Here is a 19,791-nt window from a genome sequence, read left to right as displayed (position 1 = left end):
CTAACCAAGACAAAATCTGCACTTTAGCCATCATACAGAAACAAAGGTTACAGTGGCGCGGTAGAGGTGTGGAATGTGACCCTGGATACAACCATATATTCAAAAGACAGCCATCAGAAACCAGACTTCCAGAATGGCCATCACCCCTCATGAAATATACAACCCACCTCTGATGCAGCCTTACCACAACATTATCGGTGTGCACATGAATACAATTTAGATTAGACTGTAATCTTCCTTAGATGGCAAACAGAGACCATCAGTTACAGGCTGTACAGTGCCTAGAACAATGTGGCCTTGGCCCCTAGGTGCTATCACAATACCAATTAATCATCACAGTCTCACACATACTTCAGCCTCACACCACACCCATAACTGGAGCAGAGGGATAAACACACTGACATTTTCTCCCTGGGTCTTGTTTGTCCTTGCGAAGTGACTAGATATTTCAGCAGGATGCGAGAGAGAGAGAGAGAGGAAATTCCGCAGCTGTTCCACGGAGGGGCTGGAGCAACACTCAGTGCCCAGCGGGCCCTGAGCTGCAGAGACATCCACACGCTGCCCAGAGAACCAGCCCTTAAATGGTGGCTTAAATCGGAGTGCTTTGCAGCTGCCTTCAACTCACTAATGGAGAGACGGTGCCCCTGGAGTTGGCAGAGCTCAGCATGCAGCGCTCCATTTTGAACCACATGGCAGGACTGCCTGGGTCACGCCTGAAGGACTGCATCTTGGGGCTTGTTCCTGTGGCCACATCTCCATGTTAGTGATGGAGGCAGCAACAGGACACTGTGCAGAACCCCCTGGCCTCCACCCAGCCAGTCCTGAATTACAGCTGTCTAAACTGGGCACACCACAACTAATAACCCATCAAAACAAAGCTAATGCACAGTTTAGTTTTAAAAGTGTCTGAATTTTTTTTTAAAGAGTGAATTCCGATGTGACCCTGAAATCGTGGCCAAATGTGGTATAGGTAAAAAGAGATCAAAGTCTGGGGCAATGAACAGCAGACGGTGCCACCTCCTTCCCTGATTGCTGGGGGTTGGCCAGCCTGCTGACACTCCTTCTGGAAACCCAGCACCTGAGCTCTCCACTTCTGACTGCTGTCAGTAAGTACCTCAATGATCAGATGCAAGGCCATCCCCAGCCAGCCTGGAGTGAGTGATTACAATTCTCTCCTGTTCCAGGTGGGAACATGCTGCTGCTCCCATGTACTAAGTAAAGGAGAAAAAACCAAAGCACAACAAAGCTGCCGTGCACATTACGGCCCAAACAATCCCCAGCTCGCTCCATACGTTCTCAAAGGCAACCAGGGCTCACTACGGAACCCACGGCTTTGTCACACTTCAAGGCAGGATCCTTAAAATTAGGCCCCAGTGCTCCAAGGTGTAAACTGATATTCTGCCCAATTCCTGCAAAGGAGCAGCCTAGCACTGGGTAGGGTTGCCAATTTTGATTGGACGTATTCCTGGAGGTTTCATTCCTGGCCCGAGGAGGACTGAGATGGGAGCCTCCTGTTACTCCTGTCCCGCTTCCTATTATAATCCTGCCTGAGAGGAGCAGAGTAGAAGTGTAGGGCGGGCTGAGGTTTGAACAGCTTCTTTTGGGGGGCCGGCCTGTGAATCCCCAGGGATTTAAGGGTTGCCCCGAGTCCTTAAGGCTATGGAGCCTAGAGTCTATCTGCTCTGAAAAGAGTCCTGAACAGTCAAAGGTCCTGAATAGTATTCTGGACCTCATGTGGGAGCCCCGAGAGCTGAAGCCACAAGCAGCATCTCATGGTTATAGCGGTAGCCATCGTGTGTGAGTGGCCGAATCTGCTGAGTCCAACATGGCCTATTGGCAGGTCCTTGCGATCACCTTGCCCTCCTCCACGACTGCCCCGAACTCGGAGCAGGGGTTCTCCAGAAGCAATTAACGGAATTGGACAAGGTGTTCCAGGAATTGTAGCAATAATGGCTGAGGACCGCCTGCTGGTTTGATATGCGAAGCTGGAGCCCCCGCGATGGAGTACACCTTCTGACCAAAGACATCCAGCTATTTAACTTCCTGGGACTTGGGGGGGGGGGGGGGGAGGGGAGGTCAGTCCCAACTGTCCCTGCCGTTCCTTGTGGTTACCCACCTTCACCACCACAGTACCCAGCTGCAGGTGGGTGTATAGGTGTTCATACTCTTCAGACAGCACAAAGTACTTGCGTTCTATCCCTTTAGCCATGCGGGGAATACAGGCGAGTGTTTGTCACAACACCTTGGTTCTGGATTGTCTTAATGAGGGGCAGAGCCAATCTCGAAGGACCTTCAGGGGCCAGAATGTCCTGCATGGGATCGGTCTCCTTTGAGACCACCTCTGCCTGCATATTCAGGTTCTGGGCCACCATCCTGAGCAGGTCCTGATACCCCCTGGTGTCCACAGCAGGCAGTGTGGTGGAGGGGAGGATGAGGATGATGCCCTCTGGGGCACTGGGTCTTCTTGACCCTTTAGCTCACGGGGATCCCCGTGTGGCTACCCCTTGAGCGGTGCTGGGGACAGCACTGGTTCCTGATACCACACCAGTCTTTGTACCGGTGCCAGTGTTGGGCCCTGCATCAGTGCCGGAGCTAACCTGGGTGTCCGTTTCTTGTCCACGCAAAGGCTCCCGGGTCACCAAGGTGACAGAGGGAGGGATCTGCACCTCCAAAGCCACCAACACGGATCTGGAGCCCAGTGTCCAAAAGGGACATTGGGCTGGCCCCTGCCACTGTGGAGACCAGGACACCATAGGCAATGGCTGCCCTTCATCCTGCCCTGAGCAGTGTCGGGATCAGTGCTGGGATCAGTACTGGCCCCTACTAGAGGCATAGGAGTCTGCCTCCACAAAGCAGTCTGATATCGGTGACCAGGGCAGCGCGGGCCAAGACGGTGCCGGGGAACGGTGCCGTGGAGATGGTGATTGGTCCCAAATCAATGTAGGCTTGCCCCTGGAGGACACGGTGCCTCTTTGTAGGGCCAGCGCGCGAGCCAGAGTTATGGCGGTGGAATGCGCCGTCATCGTGATCAGGTCCCTGGCCACTTCAAATGGATCTGGCATGGACGGGGAGGGAGGGGGTCTATATCCTCCTCCAGGTCCTCCCACACCAGGAAGTCCACCGGGACCGTACTCGACAGACCTCCCCGCAAGGCTGGAGTCGATAGTGCCAGTATAGGTAGGGCTAAGGTTGGGTGTCCCGACACGTGATGCACCCCACAGGTGCCTGCTTGCTCCGTTACTTTAGTGGGGAAACGCCCCCGTCCGCTCCCCTTTTCTTGTGTGGCACTGGCGAATTGGAACAGTGCCTGGAGTTTGCAGTAGAGGAGGTCTTCGGCGTCGGGGAATGGCGGTGCCGACAGTCCTTAGCGGAGTCTTTTCTCGGCGCTGAACCCTCCCCGACCAAGACCGGCGTGCTGCGCACCAAAGTGCCAGGCTTGGGTCAGCTGGAGGCAGAGGTATGACTCCATCAGGAGGAGTTTTAGCCGAAAGTCCCGTTCCTTTTTGGTTCTGGGCTTGAAGCCTTGGCAGATTTTACACTTGTCCGACTGGTGTGCCTCTCCTTGGCACTTCAGGCAGGAGTCGTGTGGGTCTCCCTTTGGCATAGGCTTCAGCTTGAAACCCTGAGACCGAGGCATGACCTGGTCTCTGGGACAGGAACAAAATGTTAGTGGGAACGAAATTGTCACTGGCGGTAAGAAGGAACTGAAGCAGCAGTGGGTCAGCAGGGACCTATATACACCGCCATGAAGGCGCCACTCCAGGGGCCTCCACAGCCGACCCGATGGGTACCGCTAAGGGGAAAACCTTCCAACGACTGTGCACGTGGCGCACACACACCTACTTCGAATCGACATGAGTAATCATTCAAGGAAGAATAAGGGGGCTCCAGGGTGTCACAGTGGGATACTAGGGGAGGCTAGTTATGGTGACATAACAAACGACAGCATCTACACTGACACTTTGACGCTTAAACTTTGCCACAAAACGCTTTATGCCTCTCATTGAGGTGGTTTTGTTTTGCCGGCAAAACAGGAGAGTTTTGACAACAAAAGTAGCTTTGTGTGTGAACACCTCCCCTGTTTTGTCGGCAAACGCTCCTTTTTGCCAAAAAAACTGTGTAGTGTAGACAAGGCCTAAGACTGTTGGAACTTGTGGTGAGAGAGACCTTTGTTTTGAATTCACTTAGCTTGTTAAATTAGGTATTAGTTGTGTTTTACCTTTTATTTCCTTGTAACCAATTCTGACTTTTATGCCTCACTACTTTAAATCACTTAAAATCTATCTTTCTGTAATTAATAAAACTGTTCTATTGTTTTATCTAAACCAGCATGTTTGGATTAAAATGTTTGGGAAACTTCATCTGGGATAACAGGATTTGTGCATATCATTTTCTATTAATGAAACGACTGACTATCTATGAGCTTGTATTGTCCAGGAGAGTGCTGGGCAGTATAAGACACAGTTCTGGGGGGAAAGTCTGGGACTGGGAGCAATTTACATGCTGGAGGCTGTTTGGGAGCAGACCAGGAGTGGTTGCTCTTGTGGCAAAGCAATGTAAAAGGCACCACAGGTTGGAGAATTGAGGGGATACAGCCATCCGTCAGTCCAGATTGTACCCTGGGTAATGTCACAGCCATCTTTATTAAAAACTCAGCAAACACATTTACTAGAGAAGGGTAAAGTGTTTTCTTCTGCATAAAGTAAAAATTACTTTAATCCCACTCAGTGCTATCTTAGCTCTATAGGCCACATAACACTGTAGGCCTAGGATTTGATCAACCCCCTCCCCACCATATTAAACCAGCCTTGGGTGAAACTCATCATTAAAATAATAAAGAAAAAGAATGTTCTGCTGCTGTTAAAGCACCCCCCCCGCCCCGCCCGGAACGTGCCTAACAAAAGTTATCACCACCATGGTTGTAAAGTAAAGACACCTAGGTTCTGGGAAATTTTAGAAAGGATCTAAAGAGAGACTCAACAAATAGTATAATAATCTCTAAGCAGAGCTTTTACGCTGACCATCTGCTTGAACAAACAAAAAAAAATCACAGATATGTTACAATTTAAACATAAAAAACAAAATGTAAAAGACTTAAGCAGGCAGGAGGACATGTAGGTGCCAGTGTATAATTGGTTCAAATTTTTGTTAATTAGGGATATGGGATAATGTGATAGGTTTAATAATTTTTTTGAAAGTAGTTAGTTTTACCTATATAATGCAAACTGAAAAAAAAAAAAGCTCTTTGGGAATTATTCCAGGACTGTGATTCAACATCAAGCTGCTGGAATTCTTACCCCTCTGCACAACAGCGATGTGCAGAGGCATCACTGGGAACCCCCGAGCGGATCATGACTGGCCATCTGGTGAAGTCTGTCTGAACACTGGGAGTGGTGAGCATAAAAGATTTGCTTGGCATATGTGTTCTTTGTGTACTGCTAACAAGTAGCTGTTTAGAGCACAGCTGTGTAAGGCTCTTTCACTGGGAAAAGGTCCCACAGACCGGGTCACGCCTTGAGCCCTTGGTAGGGTATAGGCGGGATGCCATAGATTATGTGGGTAACACCACCACAAGAACAGCTCAGGCCATGAAGATAAGCCACAACAAGGCACAACTCGTTATGCTTCACATCGGCACCACAAGCTGACCCGAAGCTCAGACTCTGACTCCAACAGGCAACACTGCTGGTGGCATGAAAAAGGAAGGCTGGTTCCAATGCACAAAGAGGATTGTTTCAGTTAGCCTCAGAGCGCTCCCCATCACAGGACCGGGAGGGGAGAGAGGCTGGCAGGGAGCAAACAGGAAGAGGGCACTGAACAAGAGCTGTTTGGAAATCACAGCAGTAAGGGCTCATGTTTTGTCTGCAGTGTCCGTTTGAGTCTTGAGTGACTGGCAGATCCTGCACTCCGGGAGTCAGAAAAGCAAGTCACAGGAGCACATGTTTAATGTGGGCTTGGGAAGTCCCTTTGGAGAAGGTGCCAGCCACCATCAGCCTCAAAGGAAGTGTTTATTTCTAATCCACCAGCCCACAACATATTATGTAGTCCAGGTATCCGGGTCTCGAGTTAGGATACCAGTGGGTGAAGGTCCAGCAGAATGGGAGGGGTTGAATCATCTGCTCAAAACTAAAAGTGTATTGGAGAATGGGAGTAAATCAAAGGACAATGATGAACTCTGAGGACAGTGGAGATTCATAAACAGTGGAGGGTTGACTCAGAGCAGCCCCAAGATCCATGCCCAGAAAAGGTTTGCAGGTACAAGGGCCCACCCCACCACTACACCTATGTTTCAACTGGCATTAACTATGCAATTGGGGAGGTGAACATTGGGCTCTTCTGAAAGGAAGCCACTTATCGGAAGAGCCTCTGCTTCAGTGACCTCAGACTAAAGGCCATGTCTCCACCTCCGCAGTGTGATAGCTAACATGCTCTAAAACCCTAGTATAAACAGACAAGCTGTAGTTGTGCCACAGTGTAGCTGGTTGTGTTGCACCGGAATTTGAACCCCCTGTGTTTACCCCAGAACTTGACAGTTCTGCAGTCAGCCATTTTATATATTCAGCCACTGCCAGCTGAAAACCAAACAGCTCTTAACTAGGAATAATAATACTAGAAATATTTTGAGATGAGTAGTTTGTTGAAATTAGGAGAATTGGTGACCCAGTAGAGGTTACTATGCTGACCCACAGGGAGTCATGGTAGGTTATATGTTTTGTTAGAGCAGTGGTTTTCCAACTTTTTGTATTGGTGACCCTTTCACACAGCAAGCCTCTAAGTGTGATCTCCCTCTCAAAAGAAAGTCCGAACAGCCATGAGAGCCCTTGGCTGGCTGCATGACCCGTATGGATCCGAAACACTGCTGTAACAGCAAAGCAAGACAGTACAAGCTCTAGTTAGCAAGAAGTTTGAGATCCTTTCCTCTCAATCACTACAACACAAAGGAAATTCTCCAGATGACTGTTGGAACCAGGAACGTGCTGTAATGAAGTTCACCATCCACTGCTCAGCGGTTAAATTCCCCTCTCCCCCAAGGTTACTCACGCCATGTCTTTCCTTCCTCTCTGAGGGGAAGAATTCTGGGAGGGCAGGTGTACACTTAAGAACTGCAGCAACCCAGCTACACCGGTGAAGCTGCGCTTCTGTAGTGCTTCAGTGAAGACACTACTATGCCAATGGGAGAGCTTCTCCTGTTGGAGTAGTTACTCCACCTCCACAAGAGGCAGTAGCTATGTTGATGGGAGAAGCCCTCCCGTCAACATAGCACTGTCTACACCGGGGGCTGCGTCAGTATAACCACATAGCTCAGGGGCACCCCTGAGCAATACAGTTATACCGTGTAAGTTTATAGTGTAGACCTGGCCTCAGACTCCCATCACGAGAGGGGGCTAATTTACGGAGGGCTCATGTGGTTCGCAAGTGCACTTCCAGACCGCAGAGGAGTGACAATTGCCTGAGCAGTTCCATTCCCCGCAGTCATTCTCCTCCCCCACAACTCCCAATTGTTTATTGTTGAGCTATATTGTGCATAAATGGTGTATTCAGAAGGGCTCCCGCTGAAGCACACCACGTGCCAGCAGCAGCACAATGAAAGATGTGAAGCCAAGGACACGGCCAAGGCATCATACAGCTTTAAAAACATAACAACCACGTGTGTGTGTTAAAATAGCAAGTACATGAACTCTGAAAACAGACGAGAACAGCATAGTCATACTTTGTGCCTCCCGACCTCGACAGTGTCGCTTTACACTAGAACAGAGTCCAGCTGCACATGGTAATAGCAGGTATTGAGATTCAATTACAACACAGACTAGAAAGTGCACAGAGCTAACTCTATATTATTTTTTATTACAAATATTTGCACTGTAAAAATGATAAACAAAAGAAATAGTATTTTTCAATTCACCTCATACAAGTATCGTAGTGCAATCTCTTTGTCATGAAAGTGCAACTTACAAATATAGATTTTTTTTGGTACATAACTGCACTCAAAAACGAAACAATGTAAAACTTTAGAGCCTACAAGTCCACTCAGTCCTACCTATTGTTCAGCCAATCGCTAAGAGAAACATAAGTTAAAGATTCATATGCCTCTTTGTGCTTCAGCCACCGTTCCAGAGGATATGCTTCCATGCTGATGATACTCGTTAAAAAAATAATGCATTAATTAAATTTGTGACTGAACTCCTTGGAGGAGAAGTGTATGTCCCCAGCTCTGCTTTACACGCATTCTGCCATATATTTCATGTTATAGCAGGCTCGGACGATGATCCAGCACATGTTCGTTTTAAGAACACTTTCACTGCAGATTTGACAAAACGCAAAGAAGGTACCAATGTGAGATTTCTAGAGCAATCGACCCAAGGTTTAAGAATCTGAAGTGCCTTCCAAAATCTGAGAGGGACGAGGTGTGGAGCATGCTTTCAGAAGTCTTAGAAGAGCAACACTCTGATCTGGAAACTACAGAACCCAACCCACCAAAAAAGAAAATCAACCTTGTGCTGGTGGCATCTGATTCAGATGATGAAAACGAACACGTGTCAGCCCGCACTGCTTTGGACTATTATCGAGCAGAACCTGTCATCAGCATGGACGCATGTCCTCTGGAATGGTGGTTGAAGCATGAAGGGACATATGAATCTTTAGTGCACCTGGCACATAAATAGCGTGTGGCATCAGCTACAACAGTGCCATGCGAACACCTGTTCTGACTTTCAGGTGACATTGTAAACAAGAAGCGGGCAGTATTATCTCCTGCAAATGTAAACAAACTCGTTTGTCTGAGCGATTGGCTGAACAAGAAGTAGGACTGATTGGACTTCTAGACTCTAAAGTTTTACATTGTTTTATTTTTGGATGCAGTTTTTTTTTGTACATAATTCTACATTTGTAAGTTCAACTTTCATGACAGAGATTGCACTACTGTAATTGTATTAGGTGAACTGAAAAATACTATTTCTTTTGTTTTTTACAGTGCAAATATTTGTAATAAAAATAAATATAAAGTGAGCATTCTACACTTTGATTTCTGTGTTGTAACTGAAATCAATATATTAGAAAATGTAGAAAACATCCAGAAATATTTAAATAAATGGTAACAGCATGATTAATCGCATGATTAATTTTTTTAATTCCTTGACAGCCCTAAAAGCTACTTTAAGACAGAGTTAAGGTGGAGGGCACACATCAGTGATTTAGGGAAAAACTGTAATTACTGTAATTATCTCCAGCTCAACCATTATAAACTCGGGAAATACAGAGTTAAATGCAAACATAAAAGAAACCCAAACATGTGAAGGTGTGGAAATGCAATCAAAGCACCCACACAACTTTAACTCTGTCCTGTAGTGACATCATGAAATAACCATACAACTATGATTAATACATAACAGCGTTCGTCATCCCAGAGTAAACTGATTTTTAAAGACAGTTTCTCATTTTCCCCCTCATGACCTTACCATGTCTGGATTTCTTTTCAGGTTAACCTGGACTCTGAATTTCCTGGCTTTACAATGCTGCTTGTTATTTTGGGCATTGCAGAATTCTGGCTTTCCAACCCTTGTGAACCATTTCAGCCAGGCAGCATGGTCAAGAAAGCAGTTCCAGGTCTCAGTTCACCTTTCATAAGTAGCATGCTGACATCAGCACCCCCTTTTCTCTCTCGGTGGGGGGCAAGGGAGCAGTACCAGAGACAGACTGGATTAAATGCTGTTGTGTGTCAGGCAGAGGTCACAGCCCTAGAGTGGATTTTTTTTAAATGACAACATACATTTCAAATGTCAGGAAAAGGAGGAGAATTTTATGTCAACAGGGCATTTGCCTCTCAAAGCAAACACAAAGGGTGCGCCGGCACAATAAAGACACAAACTTAGTTCCACTAACTGCAGGTCACCAACACCATCTGCCCATCAGCCAGCCAGCCAGCCCTCAACAAGATCATTTAATCTGCCATCTGCTTGCTAAGGGGGGGATAAGCTCAGCCCAGCATTTCATTAGACCTCACAGAGCTGGAGCGTAATGGGGATCTGAGATTCTAGGTTAATACATTTTATTTCAGAGAATAAACTAGATTACTACTACTAATGAAAAAGGAAGAAATTTACCTAGGCCTGTAAGCAGTGTGCCAAACCTACCGTTTACTCTCACGTAAAATGGTTAGCAGATTATTCAGGGGTTGTTTTAAATGGAGTAATGGCACCCTGGCACACTGACCATTGTTTATCAGCATCGAGTTGTGTTTAGTAGTGGCTAAATGCGTATCAGAAAAGGAGGACAATGTCCTCCACTGGTCAGCTGCAATGCAGGCAGACAGGCTGGGAGCCCCTCCACACCACTCTGACCCAGAGAAACAAATCTCTGGAGCAAGAGAAGGGGATTGCCATTTGGATTAGCATAGAACTGTTTCAGACCAGTCAGGCCAAGCCTTGATTTATTCATAACTGAAAATAAATACTCCAACCACCTGGGCAGTTAGTAACAGCTTACAAAAGGGGAAGCGTACATAGCCTCACAGCAGCCAGAATGCATGGCAAATATGAACAAAGATGTTCCTGGGGACAGCAATGAGCGCTGAAGCCTTAGTGAAAGCAGCATGTATAAAATGTGCTTTGTGCACCACGCAGTTCAGAGGAACATCTCCCTCTACACCAAGGACATTTCAAGCAAGACTGAAAATAGGAGCTGGGACTCAATTAATTTATCTTCTTAGCAGCTAAACATTTATCCCAAAACATGAGCACCTGCAAACTAACGCAGAGCACGCTGAAACTCTAGCATTCACCTGGAATGAGTTCTGGATTTGCCATACCAGATCAGACATGGTGCCATCCAGTGTAATATTCTACCAAGAGAAAAGTTCACAGTGGCCCTGGTCAATTGTGAAAAGGAGGAGAATGACTCTCTTACCCTGCAGGCAAATCAGCTTATGGCCTGAAACATGAGATGTGCTTACCCACGGTTGGTACACTCCTGACCTCTGTTCTACTCAGTCCATGTCTCCTCATGCTCAATGTCTGGGCAAAGGCAAGACTCTGAACACCAATGGGTTAATGTGTTCCAGCAAGAGTGATCATGTAAGATTGTGTTCTCTCAAACCATCCTGCTGAAAAAGGATGTTCATAATATTAGCCCAGCTCAGTCCAAGGCACTTTCAGAGTAGAAGAGTGAGGAAAACTCACTTCTAGCATAGGCCTTGTCTGTGTGCCAATTTGCACCTATTTAGTTAAACCAGTGCAAACCCCTGTGGGAACACACTTATTTCCACTTACACCAGACTTATTTAGATTTCATTTAAACCTGTTCGTTATGGAATTAAGCTAAAGCAAAGAAGCCTGGTTTAAACCAATATCTCTACTCATCCAGCCTTTGGCACCAGTTTAACTAAATCAATTTAAAAATCATACCATTAAGTTCAACCTGTGCCATTCTGCATGCAGACAAGCAGCCCCCAGGGTCTGTGAAAATTGTGATTCAAAGCTCAGTACCAAGACAAGTGCAGTTGTGACAGTATTGGAAATCCATGAAGATGTATGTTGGAGGAGAAAAATAGGGACGTACCATATAACTCCACAGAAACATGGAGGGAAAGGGTGAAAAATCAGGCAAAGATACAGCCAGAGGGACAGGACTGTGAAAAACCAAAACTGAACAGTTTCATGGACAAGTCATTGACTCCCATCCAGAGGGCGGCCCAGCTTCTCCAGGCAGCAATTTAAAGGGCCTGGGGCTCCCAGCAGTAACTGCAGCCCCAGGCCCTTTAAACTGCCACCAGAGCCCCGTTGCTGGAGCCCTGGGGTAGCGGCAGCGGGGCTCCGGGGGCTATTTAAAGGGCCGGGGCTCCCGCTGCCTCTACTGCCCCAGGCCCTTTAAACAGCCACCAGAGCCCCGCCGCCGCTACCCCAGGGCTCTGGGAGCTATTTAAAGGGCCGGGGCGATAGAAGCAGGGGAGCCCCCGGTCCTTTAAATAGCCCCCGGAGCTCTTCTGCCTGAGCCCTGGGGTAGCAGCGGCAGCCTGGGGCTCCGGCAGCAGTTTAAAGGGTCTGGGGCAGTAGCGGGGGGTCGAGCCCTGGGCCCTTTAAACTGCTGCTGGAGCCCCCGCCTGCCGCTGCTACCCCAGCAGGGGAGGGGGAGGGCACTTACTGGTAGAGGGCTGGTTCTAACCCCCCCCCATCCCTGCCCCTTTCGCCTGAGGCCCTGCCCCTTCCGGGGCCAGAGCCAGCCCCAACCCAGCCCCGTACCGGTAAGTCCCTATTTCTACTTTCACCCCTGCTCCCATTACAATTCATGGCTTGTGTTGGATAAGGAAGTCTCCAAAGTGCCGTTCTATTCTGAAAATTGACTAAATGTATAGTGGGTTTTTAGGTCAATAACTTCAGACTGAACTTGCCCTTGTACTCCTGGTATCTGCCTGTGTTCCTCCAGCTTGGAGGAATTTGGGTCCCCTTCTATATACGTGTCTTTTAGGAAGATTGAGCTTGAAGCGCTTTTGCAGTTTCACTTACAATTCATGGCAAGTTGGGCAACTCACTGCATGAGCAAAGCACAGAAAGCCAGACAGCAGACTGGAAGGAGTTTACAGATGAGCCCTACAGGGTTTTTAAAAATTGGACATGTCCCTTTTTGATTTTGTTGTGATCTAAGGAGGCCTGGAAGAATTCCCTTCCCCCCACCCCCCACCCCCCCGCCCCTTTTGTATTTTGTTAAACATGAAGGAAAAGTTGCCCTTTTAAAGTGTCTGGTTAGGAGGGTCCACAGGGACAGGAGAGGCACAGCAATCGAGCCCATTTAACAATGTAAGCAGCATCTATTGCAATCGTTCCAAACTTTATTAATCCACATACCGCCTTTCTTTATAAGTTGTCGTGAAGTGAACTGATGGAACGTGAAACTCGTGTACCACAGTTTGGTAACCCCGGATCTACGGCATGCAAACATATGAGCTGGATAAAGATGAATGTGTCAGACAACACCTGGCAACAATTGTAGGTGTTCAGTTAAACAAGAATCCTACTCTGTTCACCAACGAGTTCATAGGCGTCCTCCCAGCAACAGCCTAGCCTGCATTCCCACTCGGTGAAGCTATTCGTATCAGCCTGCATGCTCACACCGACGACTGACAAAGCTACATGAAGCCTTCATAGCAATAGCTTCTCATTCTGATGCGGCACAAAGCAATGCATGCTTCTGTGTCAACGGCTAACTTGTGACTGAAGAGGAGTTGAGTTGGTGCAGGCTTTATGCTGCTTGTGCTATGCCAAACAGCAGTCAGATGAAACCAGTCTCTTTCCAGCAGTGTCAGTTAGGAGATAATACACCTGGGAACGCCTTCTTGGCCCAAGTCAGACGCATGACCAGGCTGCTTTCTGCACTAAATGAAAATGTTTTTCCAAGAGCCAAACAGAAGGGTAAATCTTACGGTGGTGGTTCAGGGACACCCCCAGAACCCACAAGGTGAAAACGTGGGATATTTTGGGTAGTGTGTCCTGCCCCCCCCCCATTCCTGTGGAGTGGGCCATTCTGTTTAAGGTCATGCTGTTTCCATAGGAACCGTCCCTGCCATGCAGGATCACTGGCCCATCTAGCCTGGGACCCTGTTCCTTTGCATCACTGTGACGGTACATGAGAATTTACCCGCTAATGTCATTTCTGTGGGTCTAGGCAACAGCTGAGCCCATCAGGGACTAGACCTTTTGGCAGTTCTGGCCTTGCACCCATCCCTTGCGAGCCCTAGATTTCACTCTGACCTCGCACCGACCGAGTGGTAAGACAAATGAGGCCAGACACTCCTCATGAAGACGAAGCACTGACCAAAAATACGACACTATTCCACTCCTGGGAGAGCCTGAGGACTTGCTGTCTGGGGCCACAGGAGGAAAGATTTTACTTGCTAAGATCATTTCTGTGGCTCCAGACTAGCCACCCCAAAGGAACTCACTACAGTGAAAAACCCAGGACAAGGAGGGTGGGACAGAAGAAAACCTCTCTACCTGCGTCACTTCACATCTGCCCGAAGGTGCACAGCTGAAGAGACAGTGAGCCAGCAGCCCTTAGTAAACACATGCCCTAATATCAGGCAGCCACCCTGCAGATCTCCTGTTACATGATTTCTCATATCCTTGCTCAGGGATTTGCTACAATCCTGGCAGAGTGGGCTCTAAGCCCGGCATGGCTGGGTACCTTAGCTATGGAGAAAGGTTTGGTTAGACAGGTTCCAATTCACTCAGATCATACATCTGGACGCTGGAAAGCTTTTTTGGCTCCCTGCCAAGAAGAAATAGGGGGAATCTCATTTTCCTTCTGTTCTTACTTCTAGCTAGTAAAGGTATAGACGTGTGCCATGCCCGTGGATGTGAGCAAAGCCCAAAGCACCTAAAGCCAGGGACAGTTTCCTAGTGATGGTAAAGAGGGATATCAACATCAGTCAGAAAGAAGGGAACATTTATCAGACTATTTGAGGTGTGCATTAATGGAAATACTGGTGCCCCTATTCCTCAGCCATTAGTTTGTCAGTGGCTAGTTGTGTTTAGTGGTGGCTACTTGAGGGTTTTGTCCACTGGTCAGCTGGGATGCAAAAAGACAAGTGGAAACCTTCTCCATGCTGCTCTGTTCCACGTATACACAAGAACATTTGAGTTATGCAGACTCTAAAAAACCAGCTTAACCCCCCAAAGGGATTATAGCGAACTTTGTGGTCCTCTACTACTTAAGAAAGTTGTCTGTCCATGGTCTAGAATGCCCTAGTTTTAGGGCTCGTTAATTTATCATTCGGGGAATTACAATAGCCAATGTATTAAGAATGAAGAGGAAATGCTGCTCTAGGTCCCAGGTCTGAACTCAGAAGAGTGTGCCCGGGCCGGATCACAGTTCTGAACCCAACAGGGGCAATGCTGCTGCCGCCACAGAAAGAACAAGGTGAACGTCATACTGCTTAACGCAAAGTTGAACTCCCAAGTTAACGCATGAAGTAATGGCTTCAGAAACATCCTGCCAAGCCTAAAAGGGGTGAGTTAAACTGGACAGGAAAGCTGGAATCAGGGCTAGCCAGCTTTAAGGGACACTGTTAATAGTGACTGCTGAAAAAGGTGAACCCTGGTCACAAATGAAATACATATTGAACACGAACAAGAACTGTCCTCTCAGTCCCAGAAAGAGACCCCTGCCCTCCAAACACAGGCAAAGCTACCCTCCTGCAGTGTCTGGACTCCGCCACTATCCCCAAGTGCTGCGTTTGATGCATCAGTTCCTCACAATCAGAGAACAACAGTTTTGTCCATTTCAGTTCCCAGTCTGCTGAGGAAGAGGCCAGTGAAACACACACGTAATCAAACCCGACACTGCAGGGCCGCTATTGGCAAGTAGCTCTTCGGCAGAGTTGTGCTACAGGCCTTGTTCACAGAGATATTTACAAAGAGGGATTTGGGGAGGATATGGTGGACGAGAATACTAATTATATACAGCCCTGTCACCAGGTGGCATCCTTTTGTACCCCCTTTATAAAAATCGCAGACCCCCTCCCAAGCCAAGAAAAAGCACAGCCCTTCCCCTCTCCCTCCAGCACGGCACAACTGGCTTATGGGTGTAGATTTCATGCTCCTTGCACAGGCCACTGTCACAGGCAGGAGACCCAATTAGACCAGCCTCAGGTCTGAGCTGATGTAACAGATATTATGCTCCAGCGGTGGTGGGAACCTAAAGACACTGCTTAGGTCTGATCCAGCATTCCTTGGTGTGCAGATGGCCGAGGCAGATAGCCGTGCCCCGCAGTGGCACTTGGCAGGAGGACGACGAGGAGGCGGTGGCAGCACTGAATCACAAAAGCAGCTGTAACTGGATGCTAAAAAGACACTACAATGAACTGAGAGCTCCTGCAAGCAGCATCCTGTTTCCTGCTCAACCGTTGCCATGGACACCGGTCCTCCACTGATCCAATCCACCCAGATCAGGCATTCCTCCGCCAGTGCTCACTTCCCTGCTGTCTGCTGGCTGTGGGGCTACTTGGCGTGAACAAAGGCCTCAGCTACTCTGCCACTTTGAGAGGGCCTGGGGCTGAAACAAGTGAGGGCAAAACAGGCCCGTGTGGAGCTCGTCCACACATGGCTTCGCTGGCTGTCCACACATCTAGTCAGTCTCTGCAGACTGGGGTGTGCCTTGGGGAGACCATGTGGGAGGTTCTGTGGTTTGATGGGAAAGGGGGGCTGAAGAGAAGCGAGGCCTTTTATACTATCATGGGCGCTTTCCTGACCCCCTCCCAGACCAGCACCTTCTGCCAAGCCTGGACAGCTGCCAGCAGGGAGAAAGAGGGAGCCAGCTCTGAACAGACAAAGCCAAGGCTGCTTTGGAGATTCAGAAGATGCCCAGGGAATGGTTAATACTGCCCTCTCCCATCCCCTGGCCCCAGCACACCAGACCTGTGCTCCCCTTACTCACCACACACAGGCCCCAACAGGTAGGGCCTGTGCTCCATGCTCCCTGATCACCTCCTGACCCAAGCACACTGCATCTGCGCTGCCCACACACATACAGACCCCCGGCCCCATGGGCAGCACCAGTGCTCCCTCCTAGGCCCAAGCCTGACAAACCTGTGTGCCTCTCCCCAGCGCTACCAGGCCTGGCACCTGAGCTCCCCTCGCCCTTTCCTGCGCACAAACAGGATGGTGGGGGAAGCCTGTTTTCATTGCATTAGTTACTTTGAAGGCAACAAAAGCAAAGTGATTCAGAGTCACTGCTGCTGTCTTCCCCTGCCCCTCGGGACACTGTGGCTGTATCAGAGTTTGATTAACGCTCTGAGGACTTCAGAATAATGGCAATTTTAAAAGCCACTTGCAGCTGGGATAAGTAGGCCCAGCAGGCAGAGTTAGAGCCCAGCTGCCCTGGACTGTCGCATCCTGCCCACCCACAACCCAATACTTTGTATGGTTTTATAGGGCACTCCCCAAAGACACTGCGAGACAAACTGCCTAATCGCGGCTGCATTTATGGCTCTGCCTTTTCACGCAGCCAGAGGAAGCATTCCCAGAAGCTCCTCTAAAAAGCTGAGTTTTATATAGAGTGGAGTCAGAAAGCCCTGGACAGCCCACTTCTGCAGCTACGTTGCCAGCACATCACAGCAGTGAGCTGGCCCTGCCCTTCACAAGCAGCAGAGTCCTCACAGCCGGGGAGGAAGAGCAGCCAGCCGGGAGAGCAGCCACGCATGGTTCCATGTGTTGCTCCAGTCTGTTTTGACTGGGTGCAGGATGGGGTGTCACTTGGCACAGCAGTTTGGGCCTGCCCCACGACAAGCCTGCCAGATCATACCAGCGCCATGTACTGCCCAAGGAAGAATCAGCCCAACTGCAATACAGGGAAGCCATGCAGTTTAATTGTTTCTCTATTGGGATCACTCTGTAGCAACAAGACAGAGACCATGGTGGTCTTCTGCACTGGTCTGTCAGGATGAATCGTATCAGGAGGAATTACTACAGCTTTACCATGAATTGTCCTCAGACAATCTGCCCATCTCTGGGTCAAGTGATCCCAACACTACTTAGCACTTCACATCTTCAGAGCGCTGAACCAACAGAACTACGGCAAGAACAAGCCATTGCGCCATCTGCCCCCCTTGCCAGCCAATGCGCGGGGTGGGATCTGTGTCTTCAGACCAATCTGGTGGCACACGCAGCAGAGCTGCATGAATTTAGCATGTTGCAAGTAACAAACTTAACAGGAGACAAATTAGTCCAGCACTGGGTGTTGCTGCAACAGCAAACATGGTACAGTGCACCAAAGGAGCACGTCCACTAGCCATGTCTAGTGACAGCATCCAGCTCCACTCCCAGGCCTGTTTTACCAATAGAACTGCACTGCTCATTTGCTGAGACTGCCACTTCAAAGGACAACAGGAATTACTCCATCCCCATTCCTGCTCCCGCCTGCCCGTCAAGCTGCGTGTAGCAGTACAGCGAAGCTACACGCCCGTGCCCTGTGATAACGACACATTGCCAAACGGTAGAGCTCGTGAGGAGAGGGCAGAGATGCAGGAAAGAGCAGGCACTGCCTGACTGATGCAGCGCATAGGTGGAACACACTGAGAACAAACCCAGCTGTCCCACCATTTCCCTTCACTACTTTTGACATCCCTGAAAGGGTCTGATGGTATTAGGAATTTCCTTGCCAGCTCACTGAATCCTGCAGCTCACTCTGAGCCCTAATTTGACATTCCTGTCATGGAGCTCACTGTGTCACCATTTGGCACTGGGACATCACTGCAGGGGAAGCTGAGCTGGGAGGGCGATGGTCTTGTTAACACAGACAGTAAACTGAGGGAGGGAGATGGCCTGGGAAAGGAGGCTGCTTCCCAGGAGATCTTCCAGTTCTGCTCAGCGAAATCTTAACAGGCTCAAGACAGAAGACTGGGCTAATAAAGGCCCATCTCAACTTGGATGGGTCATCTCTGTGTTGGTTATGACATAGGCCATTCGCTGCTTTCTGTGTGGAGGCTGGCAGTAACAGATCTCTTCTGGCTGCATGCTCCTTACCTGGCAGTCAAAGTCCTGGAAGTTCCGAGCAGCATTCTGTCAATGAGAAAAGAAAAACAGTCAGTATTCAGCATGGCTCCCCCAGAACAACTGACAAATCTGCTGTCAACAGCAAGGCAGGGGGCTCCCTTGCGGGCCTGCGCTCTGGTACAACAGCTTGGACTTGCTGCTCTAAAGGCCAGTTTGTCACCAGAATGCGAGCGAAATAAAGGAAAAACAGTTGGTACTGCAGAGAAAACTCCTTGGAAACCCACTACCTCAGGGACCCATGTGGATCAGCCAATCAGCCCATCGAAGGCCTGGTCTACACTATTAAGTTTTGCCGGCATAGCTATGTCGGCAAAACCCCTGGTGTGGACACAGCTATGCCAACAGCAGAGTGCTACTGGCTACTTAGCTAATGCTGTTTGGGGAGGTAGTATGTAGGCCAGCACTCTCCTCCTGCCACTCTCCACTAGGGGCTCTGCTGGCATAGAGGCCAAGACTACTGCAGTGCTTCTCAACCAGGGGTACATGCACCCAGGGGTACGCAGAGGTCTTCCGGGGTACAGCAACTCCTCTAGATATTTGCCTAGTTTTACAACAAGCTACCTAGAAAGCACTAGTAAAGTCAGTACAAACTAAAATTTCATACAGACAGTGACTTGTTTACACTCTCTATATACTATACACTGAGTACGATATTTATATTCCAGTCGGTTTACTTTATAATTATATGGTAAAAATGAGAAAGTAAGCAATGTTTCATTGATATTGTGCTGTGACGCTTTTGTATTTTTACGGCTGATTTTGTAAGCAAATAGTTTTTAAGTGAGATGAAACTTGGGGTATGCAAGACAAGGAGTCTGGAAAGATTGAGACCCACTGCTCTACTGTACACAAGCCCTAAGTCTCTGACCATGGCCAGCATCAGAGGCAGGTTCAAGAACCCTTCAGTGAGTAATTATGGAATAACCTGTCCATAAGGGAAGTGACCTGGAGTGAATGAAGAACACTTGTTTCATTAGGAGGATCTGATCATCACAGCTGCCATTATCAATTTGAATGCAGAATTACTTAAGACAATACTGCTAAATCTTAGCTTTACAAAATTCTCCATTTCCCCGTTATATCCTAAATGAGACCCAACCCCCACTCACTTAGCGGGACGGTGGATATTTACCAATTCATAGATTAAGGCCAGAAGGGACGATTATGACCAGCTAGTCTTACGTCCTGCATAGCACAGGCCAGAGAATCCACCCAGCAATTCCTGCATCAAACCTGTGACCACTGAACAAGG

General features: G+C 48.5%; 1 protein-coding gene across 6 annotated transcripts in view; it reads right to left on the bottom strand.

Annotated features, from left to right (window-relative positions):
- NDRG3 (NDRG family member 3) overlaps positions 1 to 19,791 on the bottom strand; it is a 124,500-nt gene that overhangs the window by 19,076 nt on the left and 85,633 nt on the right. For all 6 annotated transcript variants that reach the window (XM_043526805.1, XM_037915664.2, XM_043526804.1 and 3 more), the window contains exon 3: positions 18,510 to 18,545. In XM_043526805.1, coding sequence (XP_043382740.1) covers positions 18,510 to 18,545 — 36 coding nt within the window. The remainder of the gene's footprint in view (positions 1 to 18,509; positions 18,546 to 19,791) is intronic.

This window comes from Chelonia mydas, chromosome 13 (assembly GCF_015237465.2).
Source record: "Chelonia mydas isolate rCheMyd1 chromosome 13, rCheMyd1.pri.v2, whole genome shotgun sequence".
Taxonomy (NCBI): Eukaryota; Metazoa; Chordata; order Testudines; family Cheloniidae; genus Chelonia; species Chelonia mydas.
Note: the sequence above shows the minus strand (reverse complement) of the source record. Positions and strands in the feature narration are given on the sequence as shown.